Source organism: Protopterus annectens, chromosome 4.part1 (assembly GCF_019279795.1).
Source record: "Protopterus annectens isolate FY-2018-M chromosome 4.part1, PAN1.0, whole genome shotgun sequence".
NCBI lineage: Eukaryota > Metazoa > Chordata > Ceratodontiformes > Protopteridae > Protopterus > Protopterus annectens.
Window position 1 is genome coordinate 701,526,052 of NC_056734.1, and position 12,820 is coordinate 701,538,871.

Consider the following 12,820-nt stretch of genomic DNA (forward strand, 5'->3'; position numbering starts at 1 on the left):
AGAAGGTGAGGGTGTGTAAAGTGTGACAGAAGTGAAAAGGGCTGCTTGAAAGTCCAAATAGGAAATAGAGCATTATAATATAGAAATACCAAGGCAAAGATACAGGTCTGCTAAAGCACTGAGTGGAATACATGAAAGGACTAGACAAAAATACCAAATTCCAACAAATGAAAAAGCCAAAAAGGAGAGATGGTGCAGACTGCACAAAAGTTTAATCACGTCTCCACACAATCAAATGAACGCTTTTTTTAAAAAACCTGCGTTTTCGTCCTAGAATGGACTTCATCAGATATAGCAACCATGTTACAAACATCCTTTTTATACATGATTAATTCTACCCTAACCAATCATTTCATACTTGCAATCTTGAATGTACAAATGAGCTTTCACATTTCATCAGTGTTAAAACTGTATGTCAGTTTTTCTTAAAATAATAATCTTTATTCATAAATAGTTAAAATTAATAAAAATCATTGTTTATGTTAAAAAGTCATTTTAAAACACTTTTAAAAAATTCATTTATGTGGTTTGTGTTAGTTTGGAAATCTTGAACGTTTGTATTTATATGTTTTTCCTAAAAAGTGTGCGTTATATAGGGCCATAGTGTTTGCCATTCATTACTGTTTGCTATGAGATAGTGCCATCTACTGGTCTTATTTATTATGACTTCTGCAGTTATGTCTTAGTTGCTTTTAATCTTAATAATGGTAGGATGGAAATGTATTCGTTTAAGCCAGGGGTTTTATTGGCTTCTAAGGCTAATTGCCACCATAATTCCTTGTAACCGATGTTGTAACTAGACAAAAACAAACAAAGAGGGGAATTCAGTAAGATAAAACCATTTATGGTCAAACATCTCTTCCAGAATGAAATGGTTTGCATACCTTTTTAGCATCTCTGCTTGACTTGAATTCTTGTTGAATAAATTTGTCACTTTCAATTGCCTCAATATCCCACAACCGCTTTACTTGCTCTGCAAGACTGTATTGCTCTATAAAACAAAAATGACAAAAATATTACTTGTGCTCTTCCCATACATTTGCTGCATAAAATGTTTAATATTCATTAAAATTATTTCATATGTAAGAGAATAAATGCTCATTTTGTCTAGTACAGCACTGATCATTTAGGGAAAAACACACACACGCATATATATGTGTGTGTGTGTGTGTGTGTATATATGTGTGTATATATATACATATATATATATATATATATATATATATATATATATATATATATATATACATGCACACACAAAGCACTTGGCTACATAACTCAAATTAAGATAAAATGCTAATATCCAAGCTATTTGTGGGTCCCTGCATAATACTTAATAATTCTAATATTCAGCTCAGTTGTATCAAAGAAAGCAAATCTAATGAACCCTTTGGGATAAAAAAAAGATACTTTCAAAGTGAAATTGCACTTTTAAATGACACGGCTATAGATGGAAAGTGGCAGTTTTCTCTAAGCTGCAGTTGTCTGGGGCTGTGTTAAATCTGATGGGATGTAAAACCCCCACACTTTCCATAGAAAACACTGCACTTTTTAACACTTGATGTTTGTACTGTTAGCTAAAACAGATGTGTCTTCAGTAAATCTGTCATTAGCTGAAAGTCACAATTCTAAACTGCATAAAAATGACAACTTGATACAAACATCATGTTCCTTTAAGAAAATTATATTCCTTTCATCTGTAAAATAATGCAAATGACACAAGTTAAGTATTTAAGATCTAGTTCATATTAACTGGCCAATGGCGAAGCACTGAGGATGAGACTCCATACTTCATATCTCCAACCACGTCAAATTCTTGATCTGGGGGATGGACTGACAACTGCTCATAATAAATGGCGAATGGCAACTCTGGGAGATTTGTATATAAGAAAGTAAGGTATAATGTAAGGAAAACATACATGCCCACTTGGCATTATAGTCATTTCCTTGTGAATGGGAAGAAAGCTACAGGTTACAGCTATAGTCTCTTCCTACAGGAAAGTACTCAGTATACATTAGTGCAAAAACCTTTCTCTGTTCAACTACAGACAGATGGTGAGTGTGTGCATGGAGCATTTAGAAGTAGATAAACATGACATGCTTTTAATATGTCACCTGCAGTCACTTGCTTTGACAACGATCATGTATTTTGTGTGAATATAATAAAATATGCCCTATTCTTTTATGCTGCCTGAAAAGTATAAGATCTGTCTTATTCTATTACTCTGCTTTGTGTAAATAAATTACACATACCTTAAAGCTGCTATGCAAACTGCAGTCAAGTTAGATGCTGAATACATTCTGTGAACTTCAAATTAAACGTATCAGAAGAGAATTATTTTTTTGGCCCAGTCCCCTCAATAAATATTTAGCCCATCCCCTGCAGGCTGCCTAGCGGGCCCATTCAGTTGCTTGAGCAACAGCCCTATGACCCATAAGTTCCCTAGGGTGAAAGCTGAGTAAAAGGCATACAGAAGCTGCTATCCATGCATTAGGGAGTGTTATTTTGGGGTTAAACCCTACTCTTCTGCACATGTCCATTGGCATCCACGGGACTGATTTGTAATATGCCTTTGGGACTAACATCCTGTCTCCTTGTCAAAACTCAGAAAAGACTGTTAATACAGAATTTTGAATTAGGCAGTGTCAAAACTTAGTGAACCATAAAGAAAAGCTATGCTATTATAAGGAAAATAAACAAAATACTGCCTCTGTTTGCTTGTATTGTGGTGAGGAAATTAAGACTCTATACTAACGTTTGCTCAAATTCTGATCTGTGAATCCAAATCATGACAGGAAGATAAAGAAGAAATACTATGTTCTGGTTCATATACATATTTTTATAATTTGTGCCCTTAGAGATAACAGATATGCTCATAACTACTCTAACCAATATTTTACAAACTGTGACTTAGTGATATTTTTATAAACTTTATCACAAGTGTGCTTCTGAAGGACAGCTACTGTCAGTGGCAACAGGTGGATTCCAAATGGGAGAGCTTGTACCCTCTCTGGTTCTCTAAGGGATTTGTTTTAACTTTCCTTCTTTCTGTGCTATTTTTGGATTTTGTTCAGTGTATTTGACTGGATTAATCACTAACTGTGCTGTGGCACATTTGTGCCCCTAAAGAAACTATGTAGTTGAATATCAAAGGAAGAGTAATAATTGTGAATGAGGGGCTGTGATCAGTATTTTTTTCACCTTAGTTGTAGTCCCTTTAGAGCTGCTACTTTTGGATGCAGACTGGAGGTTGGAAGCAACGGCAGGTGTAGAAGAACAAAGAATGGAAATTATGTACAGTCGTTCACTAACTTGCTCATGCTTTTTTTTGCTGGACTTTCTCTGTGTGTGTGTGTGTGTGTGTATATATATATATATATATATATATATATATATATATATATATATATGTATACAGTAAGAATTTACTTGGAACCTGAGCTGCTGAGTTAATGCTTTATTTGCCATTCCCTGAGCATATTTGTAGTATTTTTAATGTGAATATTCATCTTGCTCAATGTTTTTCTTTGACGTTGAATTCTGTATGTTTATCCATCATAATTGCCTTTCGTTCTGGTGGCAGCTGCTTATTTTGTGCAACTTATGTAAGGATTATATGAAGAAGCTGGGACACTGAGTTTTATATTTGGACTCAAATTTGTATGTACTATGTTGGTTTGGGGCCTTTGTTTGACAGTGAAAGTTACTATGTTGTACTTTATGTGACAATGTTAACTTCTTGTGTTATATTGCTCACTTTAATCAAAAATATTTTGCGCAGCAAGATTTGTTTTAACAAATCATTACATACTACATATAGTTATTTTATTTGATTAGAATTCCTTGCATTGTTTAAGTGATGGTTTTCTTTGTAAAGTGCTTAGAAATAAGCACTATAATAAACAAACTAAATGTACAAAAAAGTGAATGCCTTCAAACTTTGTTGTACAGTCCTGGCTTTTATTAGGATCTGCTTCAAACACTTAGATGCAAATAAACTTTTTTGTTTTCAAATGCTATATCTAACACATGAACAAGAAATAAACCTCTTCCATTTGATAGCAGAATGAGGTAATTAACCTAATTGGTCTGCCCTTTAAGAGCACTGAACAGTCTACCTCCTGTCACTCTTCCATTAAGATTAAGAAAAAATGTGAAAACTTTTAAAAACATTTTTGCATTTTCTGCTCTAATAAAATTACTTTTCACAATTATAGAAACAGAAGTAAAAAAATGAGTTGAAAGAGTAAATATGGTAATCTTGGATGTAGAGTTAAGATGATTCTGTAAAGGGAAAGCATGGCTACATTTAAGGAGTATAATTTAAGCATTCTAATGATGCTGTTGTTAGGATTAAAATTATTATTATACCCTATTCGTCCCACAGCCATAAGTCTTCAGTAGGTTTCAGCACTACAGACTACTGAATACCACATATAAACTGAATTATGGTTGACAATAATCCTCTTTCGCTTCTGAGTCTTTGCTCACTTTCATGAACCACCACCACCACCACTCAATTTTCTTCAAATGGCTACTTTCAAAGATTTACACAAAGAAACTAGGGGAAATGTTTAGCAGCTGTTCAAGCTGAATGAGACCTGTCGCATATCCAGTCTGTGTTAATGATGCTCACATCTCTCAGTAATGGTAACAGCCTTGTCTGTCATTATTCAGTGAGCAAAATTTCACCTGAAAAACAGCTCTCCTATACTTCTTTAGGATTAACAAATCTAATCCTTTCTGAAGGACCTGCTGTATTTCCAATCACAATTAAAGCAAAGGCTAGAAATCTATAGTCATGTACCATAACAGCCTTAAAACATACCAAGTGACAAATAAGGTTATGATGACTGAATCAATTGTAATTAATTCACTCCACAGGAGCACAGCATTGCTCGCTGTTAACCTTCCCACACGAACAATGGTACATCATCAGCTATAATTCTTGCTATAACCAAAAAGAATTTTCTCTTGAGAAAACGTTAGTCATTTGTATGACCTTTGCAGCTCACTATCTAGTTTTAACCAAGACAAAGTGGGTGAAGAATGTCTAGGTAAATACGCTATTAAACAAAATAGATTAAACAGCTGTGTGGTTTAGAATGAGGGAAGGGCAGGGGTGGCTCGTGCTACTGGCCTGCAGGACTGCAGCCCCCCCCCCCAGCTGTAAAAAGAAAAGTAAAAAAGAAAACACAAAGTAAAAAAAACAAAAAGAACGCACTCACTGCATTTCCCGATCTGGACTGCTGGTGAACCAGTCCAGAGGAGGAAGACAGTATTCAGCAGCAGAGACCCCAGAAGTCTACGTAGTTACAACTGCATAGACTGGAAGGGGATTAGACTGCAATGTCTGAAGGCTGCTACCCAGCCTGCTCTCACATGAGGGAAGGACTTTCTCTCACAGGCTTTGTGTGTGTGTGTGTGTGTGTGTGTGTGAGAGAGAGAGAGAGAGAGATGCCCCAGTTAAATATACCTGGTGGCTAGATAGACTCAAACTCTGCACCTTGGGACCATGTAGTAAGAATTTGAATTCCCTATCCATCACCACTTGTGAGATTTTTGCCTCATATTGTGGTTTTCCGCATTTTGAATAATGACAGGCATTTGAATTTCAGACTTCATTTTCTTCAGAAAGTACATGGTAACACAAAACCATTTATTCTAGCAATTTTCTGTTTGTAAGATCAATATTTGAAATTTGTCCCTATTTTTGGGGCTATATTCCTCCATTATTGGCTTTGTCTAGGTGTTTTGTGCTAAGAGGTTGAGAGCTATGAGAACTGAATTCAGTAAATGATAGCCATTTAAGTTTCAGTCTACCTATCTTTCAAGAAACAACTGATTTGGCATAGTGGTATGTTGCTCTGACTGTAGTGCACAGTGCACAGGGTACAGGGTCCAAGACGTGGCAGTGAAATGCAAGGTGGCAACACAGCATTGTATTCTAGCAACTTTCCAAGAGTATACAAGCAATGTTTAAAATGTGTCCCTAGTTTTTCGGCTTTTGTCCCCCCCCCAAATAAATTTTTGCTTTTCCAGATTTCTTGTGCTTCAAAGTTGAGAGATAAAGTTGACTGTTGAGTGGATTTTACAAGCATCTAACAGCTTGAAGAGAAGTTTAATGCTGCTTATGTGAGTCTGCTTGTATTGTTAATAGTACAACAGGTAGTGTACTTGCTTTTCATGCAGATGGCTGTGGGTTTTACTCCCACAGTATATAGATGCATCACTGTACTGTACTGTACTTTTAAAGGGGGTGGATGCTGCAGTCCTGAGAATGTCCTCTTTGGTGGAGATACCTAGTAGCGTCGAACCTATCAGTTTGCCAACCATTCCCTATTGCAATATTACTAGCTTATCATTTTTTATTGTAACAGGCAATTTATTCAACAGCAACAGACACTTTATTTGTAGATGAAACAATGAAATATTAAAGTTGTTTGTTAACAGCAACCTCGTCATTAGTTTCAGATCTCTTTAATGTGGAATTATTTAGATGACTTTTACTTCTGCAGAGATTGTGCATATTTACTGACACTGGTGGATTGTAGAAGTTTGAGTAAACTTTTATGATGGAAATGTTCTGAACTGGGCAGTTTTGTCATTATTAGTGCATGCATTTTGTTTCATTGTTTACTGGAAAAATGTACAAAACAATAAATTTAAAATGCCCTCTAACAGCTGTACTGTATTACACGAGGAATATAATTTAATACAATCAGGAAGGTGCATCAAAGAACACGTGTATGTTTCCTGTGCAAGGGGCCTATGATTTGAAAATGGCCCAAAGTTAATCTTTATCTGCCACTGGCCAGATGTATTTTCTTTGAATTTGGGTTTCAATGCTGTTTCAATGAATGTGAGTTTCCTGGGAAGAGAAGTTTTAATGCCAAGTCTATTTTTATTGTGAGACTGCATTGCTTTGTTTAGCAGATGTCTATTAGTGTTTGTGCTGTAAAATGTAAAATAAAACTTTTAAATTAAATACAAATCATTGTAGAAGTAAATCAGTATGCACATTACAGTGTTTATGTCAAATGGGGTGAAATAGCCAAGTAATGGGACATTGCAATAGCTGCAGTGGGGAGGCCCATTCGACCATGATTTGTGAGGGAGGAAAAGGCAGCAAACTCAGACATCCCAGGCTGAACTATATCTCTTAATTGTCTAGATTTTTGCAGAATGAATACATTTCTGCATCTTATTTTTGGTTTGTTTCTCATAAAATCTGTGGTTTTCTGGCAAATTATTTATGAATAAAGTCACTAAATAATGACAGACATTGAGTTTCACACTTCATACTCTTCAGAAAAATGCATGTTAAAGCAAGACCTGCTGTTCTGTCAACTGAGTAAGTTTATACAAGAGCAAATTTTAGTACTGTTTGTATGTTCCCCCAATATATTTGGCATTGTCTAGATTTTCTGCGTTAATAGAATGAGAGGTACACGCAAATAAATCACTTTATAAAATTAGGTATATCCAACCCTCTCAATTGTGGATTTTGGCTCAAAATGTTGCTCTCTCCCTAATAATCCCTACACAAAATGGCAAATTTGGAAGAAAACACGGATGGTTTACAATTAATAAATAATTGTAATGATCAAAGTTACAGATTACTTTTAATTTCAGAAATGCATGTAGATTCTTTTAATTTTTTCAGCTTCTCAAGTTAACAGTACTAATATTAAAAAGTGTCCCTTCTTTGACAGGTTCCCAGCTGTATTGTGTGGCTATTTTATATTTTTGCATCACATTTTTGGTCTGATTTTCATAAAATTGTGGTTTTCTGGCAAATTATTAAAGACTGAAGTTAGAAAATAATGACAGACATTTGAGTTTCAGATTTCATACCCTTCAGAAAATTCATACTAATGCAAAACCTACTATTTTATTATCTTTCTAAGTTTAGAAGAGCAATATTTAAAATTGTCCTTATTTTTGGGCCTTTGTCTCACTTCTATTTATGGTGTTGTCCAGATTTCTTGCTCTGAGGCTAAGAGGTATGACAATTGTGTCAGGGCCATCACCGTCAGCCAGAGAAATTTCAAATTGTGACATACTTGTTGCACCCCACTCCCCACGTAGTGACTCTGGATGTGTCCAAGCAAGGCGAGGAGCAGTTATGCAGTGTAAGTGTGCAGAGTATCCCCCCATCGTCCCCATCGTAGGTAGACACAAGTACTACTGTGGCTTTTCATCGGTCCTTGATTTTGCAGAATGTTCTGGATTTCTGTCATATTTTTATACTTTTGATTTATGCTTCTTATTCAGAAAACGCAGTGCCTGTTGCTCTGTTTTTAAGTAGCAATGTTTTAATGACCATCAGATCAGGTAAGCTTGTCTGAGACTGTAAGATGCAAGTAAGCTTTAATAAGCATACTGTTAAAGAATTACCAACATTGAAAGCCTTTTTGTTGTTGCCATGCAGAGAATATTTACATAACTAGATAGCATATAAGCCTTAGGTATTGAAATGCATATGACAGTATTTGTAATAAAGGACTGGATTACAGTATTTTCAGATGTTCATTACATTTGTTGGAGACTTGCAGTCATCTTTGCAGGCTTTACCCGTAAACAGAATGCCAATCTATCATGTGTGGTCCATAACCTGTGCAGTAATCCTTTAAGCAATTTATCTTGAGCTTCTTTCTTGTTTGCTGTTCATTTTTTACCTTGATCATGTTTTCCCCATGAAACAAGTAGATAGTTGTTGTCAGGCAGCAGGTCTTTTTTGGATAAGAAACATTTTTACAAGTGGGGGTATTGCTACTTTTAGCATGTTACTTGGTACTTTATAAAGCTGAATATAAATTATAATTAGAACTGCAGTGCAAGGAGAAGCGGTTTGAGTTGACTGCTGCTTGTTTTTTTATACTTGATTTTGACTGACATTCCAGTAATGTATTTAAAAAGTAATGTATTTTTTCATGCCTCGCAACCTTTTTGTTTCCATCTACATATTAAGTAAGCTGTCATGTAGCCAATGCACTGAAATATTTTTTTTCTTCTACAATTCATTTTGTCTTGATTGGACTCTCATAATGACGGTTTGGCAGTGGCACCCAGGGCAATGTATTTAATTAAAGCCCCAGTTGTTGTGCTTTTTAGCATAGCCCCACCCCTTTCTGGTTGGCCACACCCCTTCCCATTGGCCACACCCATTCAGTTGTCTCCTGCAGCTCCCCTTTGATTTGACGTCACCAACTGCCACTGGGGAAGGGTAAGAATCTAAAGGAAACCAAGCGGGATTTCAGAGTGGTTTTATGCTGAGATTGGTCAGATGGTCAAGATGAGTTAAGAGTCTGCAGACAGACTGAGAAGGTGAAAAAGCTATAGGATGGAATAGAGAGAGGTTTTGGACAAGTGTTTAATGAAAGGACAAATGGAGGAAAAAAAGAGAAGATGTCATGACAGCAAATGGGGAAAGGAAGTACAAAACAGAACAGTGGGGGTTTAAGAAGCACAGTAGAAGGTTGCAAGCAGGAAGATGGAAAATGGGTTTTGGGTAACTGGTGCAAGTTGAAAGGGACATGGCAAAATGGATCAAGAACAACAAAAAAGGCATTTTAGATATATAGCAGGAAGGAAGAAGAAATGGAGGGACATACTTTAACAGGATATGTAAGGATGAAAAGAATATTACAGAAGGGGCAAAATCAGAATTAAACAGTTTTCCTAAATCTTCAAGAACAAAAAAGAAGTTAAGGTGTTATGCTGGTTTGAAGCAAAAGCAGACTGAACAGACTGGTAGACAAACAAGAATAGAGAGGGAGGAAGTGGAGAGCAGTCAGGCTGCCTCCTAGCACCTTCAAGCAACTGGAAGGTTTGATAGCAGTATTTCAGAAAGACAGCTATAACAAACCAGTGGTCTACACAGAAGTAGCTGAGGGATGGAAGATGAATGACAGTAAAAGTATTGTATGGGAGATAACATGAAAATTTCAGGGTACTACAGCCTAACAGTGGTGTTCAGGAAAGTCATGGACAGACTCCTGAAAGAAAGGCTAGCTGCTGTCCTAGAGGACAACAATCTCCAGGACAACAGCCAACATATGTTTAGGGCCAGAATAAATTTTAAGTTAAACTTGCCCCAGTTTTATGACTGGAGTTTAGAAAAAACGACGATTAAAAAGTACTGCTACAGACATCTATGTGGGCATCAGAAAGGTGTCCAATTAGTTCATATACAGGCAGCTGTTAGAAAAACTGAAGGAGTTTAGGTGAAAGCAAAAGAAAGAGAAAGTGGACTGTGACACAGTCGGAGGATAGTGCTCAGGTGAGAAGGACAACTTCAGAGACAAAGGGAAGTTAAAACTGCAGAGATCAGTCCTTGGTCCAGAAGTCTTTAATGTGTTAATTTCAGACATACATTTGGGAACAGAAAACAGCATCAATGTCTTCAACTGACAACACAAAGATAGGAGCATCCACTGTGTATGTGGGTGACAGTCAAATGAATTTGGAAAGGCTGGCCAAGTAGGCAGAAAAACAGTAGATGAGGTTCAGTGCAGATGAATATTAAGCAGTATACTTTTTTAAATTTTATTTATTTTTATTTTGCATTTGTTTACCGAGATAGTCCGACTGGACACAGGTCCATTTTCAGCAGAGGCCAGAGGAGAAAAGCTCCATAATAAGTACAAAATTAAACAAAATGATTAACAATTTTAAGAAGCAAATATGAGAAAAACAACATAAAAAACAATATGAAAAATACTGTATAAGCAAATATGGAAAAACAAGATATATATATACATATATATATATATATATATATATATATATATATATATATATATACAGAGAATAAAACATAGTTAACAGCAAAGATATTCATGTGATAAGTCTACAATTTTCATAAGCAGTTAGAGTTTCATAAGGCTGTAAAAATTATACAGTGGTTGAAATAGGCAGTACGTTTTATGGAGTGAATGAACAGAAGGAATTATGTGATGCAAGGGCATAGACATTTTTCCATTATGTGATTTAAGTGAGTTTTTAAAATGGGTAGGAGTTGAGGCAGAAATCAGCAGAAGGGACATTATTCCAGGCTCTAGCTATGGTGTGAGAGAACAGAGCTTTTCCTGCGCTATTGTTAGCCTTTGAGATACAGAGTTGAGACTTGGATGAGCGGAGAGGACGATTTGTATTATAGTGGGTGACGAGTTGGCCTAGTGCTGTTTTTTTTTCAGGATGTCTTACAACACTCTAGGCAATGACTAGCTGGGTAGTAAGTTAGTAGTTGGGGAAGTTCTAACCATTGTAGTTCCCTTAGAGCCTGGCTGTGGTAGGTTCTGAAGGTGGAGTTATTGACACATTTGGCGATTTTGTTATAACATGACAAGTCTGGCAAGATCAAGTCTTCTGACTTGGGTAAGGATAGGAGCGGCATACAGTACAATGGACAGTAGGTGAGTTTGGGCAAGGGTAATCCGAGCTTGTCTTGTGAGGGATTTTCTGGTCTATAAAGTGTTCCAATTTTTTATGGACCTTTTTGATTGTGAAATATGGATGTCGAAAAGTAGGTTTTTGTCAATTTCAATGCCTAGGCGTTATGTGTGGTCAGAGGGAGAGATAATAATGCCATTTTTGGAGGAGACAGTGAAGGATAGAGGGGTAAGGCATGGTTTTGTTGGGGGTGAAAATAAGAAGTTATGTACCTACCATAACGTTCCATGTTAGTTGTCTTCTCTCGCCTTCTTTCTTGCTTGATGGGTTCGGAGCCGATCCTCGGCTCCGACTTACTGCTAAGCTCGAGAGTCACTTTTACCAGCTCGAGGCAGCCCCATATCCCATGATGCAAAGTACCCAGATCTCGTTTGATGACAAAGGGCAATAGCACCAAGCATAAACACTTCCCAAAGGAAGAAAGAAAGCCTACAGGATGGAAGAAGGACCAGCTCTGAATGGTCTTCAGCATAATAATTCCTTGTAGAAAGGTCTGTCCAGGCCTGGGGAAGGAGGAGGGTCGCAAGAAAGAAGGCGAGAGAAGACAACTAACATGGAACGTTATGGTAGGTACATAACTTAATGTTAAGTTGTCAATCTCGCCTTCATTCTTGCTTGATGGGACCGCCCCTAGCACCTCTATCCTGGGTAGCTCAATGGAACAGACTCTTGAGGACTGTAGAGCCAAAACTGGCTCTGTCCCTGGAGGCCAAGTCCAATTTGTAATGGGAAACAAAAGTATGAGGAGTGGCCCAAGTGGCCGCTGCACAAATAGTGTCTAAAGGAAGTCTAGCTTGAAAGGCTGTAGAAGTAGCTAAGCTCCTAGTTGAATGTGCTTTAGGTTTTGAGCACAGCTGTTTTCCCCTGAGCAGATAAATTTCAGAGATGACAGAAGAAAGCCATCTAGATAAGGTCACTTTAGAGACAGGAAGGCCTTTCTTGTTATCCATAGGAAACAAAGAGTTGATCGGATTTCCTAAATTGTTTAGTTCTGTCCAAATAATATCTGAGTTGGTGGTGGACATCAAGATAATGTAGTTTTTGTTCTGATCTGTTTGAATAGTTTGGAAAAAATACAGGGAGATCAATGGATTGATTCAAATTAGTCTTTGAGGCGACCTTAGGCAAAAAGGTTGGATTAGTTCTCAATGATACTCTGTCTTTGTGAAAGACCAAATAGGGGGGTCGAACCGATAGAGCATGAAGTTCAGACACCCTCCTGGCCGATGTAATAGCGACTAGGAATAATATTTTCCAAGAAAGAAATTTTAGGGAGCAAGAAACAGCTGGCTCGAAGGGGGGAAGAATCAAGGATGTCAGCACTAAATTTAGATCCCATTGAGGAGGAGGATTCCTGATTGG

General features: G+C 36.9%; 1 protein-coding gene across 1 annotated transcript in view; it reads right to left on the minus strand.

The window, feature by feature from the left end:
* Positions 1 to 12,820, minus strand: part of RSRC1 (arginine and serine rich coiled-coil 1) — a 3,250,950-nt gene that overhangs the window by 115,691 nt on the left and 3,122,439 nt on the right. The window contains exon 8 of the mRNA XM_044070481.1: positions 885 to 991. Within this exon, the coding sequence (XP_043926416.1) occupies positions 885 to 991 (107 nt within the window). The remainder of the gene's footprint in view (positions 1 to 884; positions 992 to 12,820) is intronic.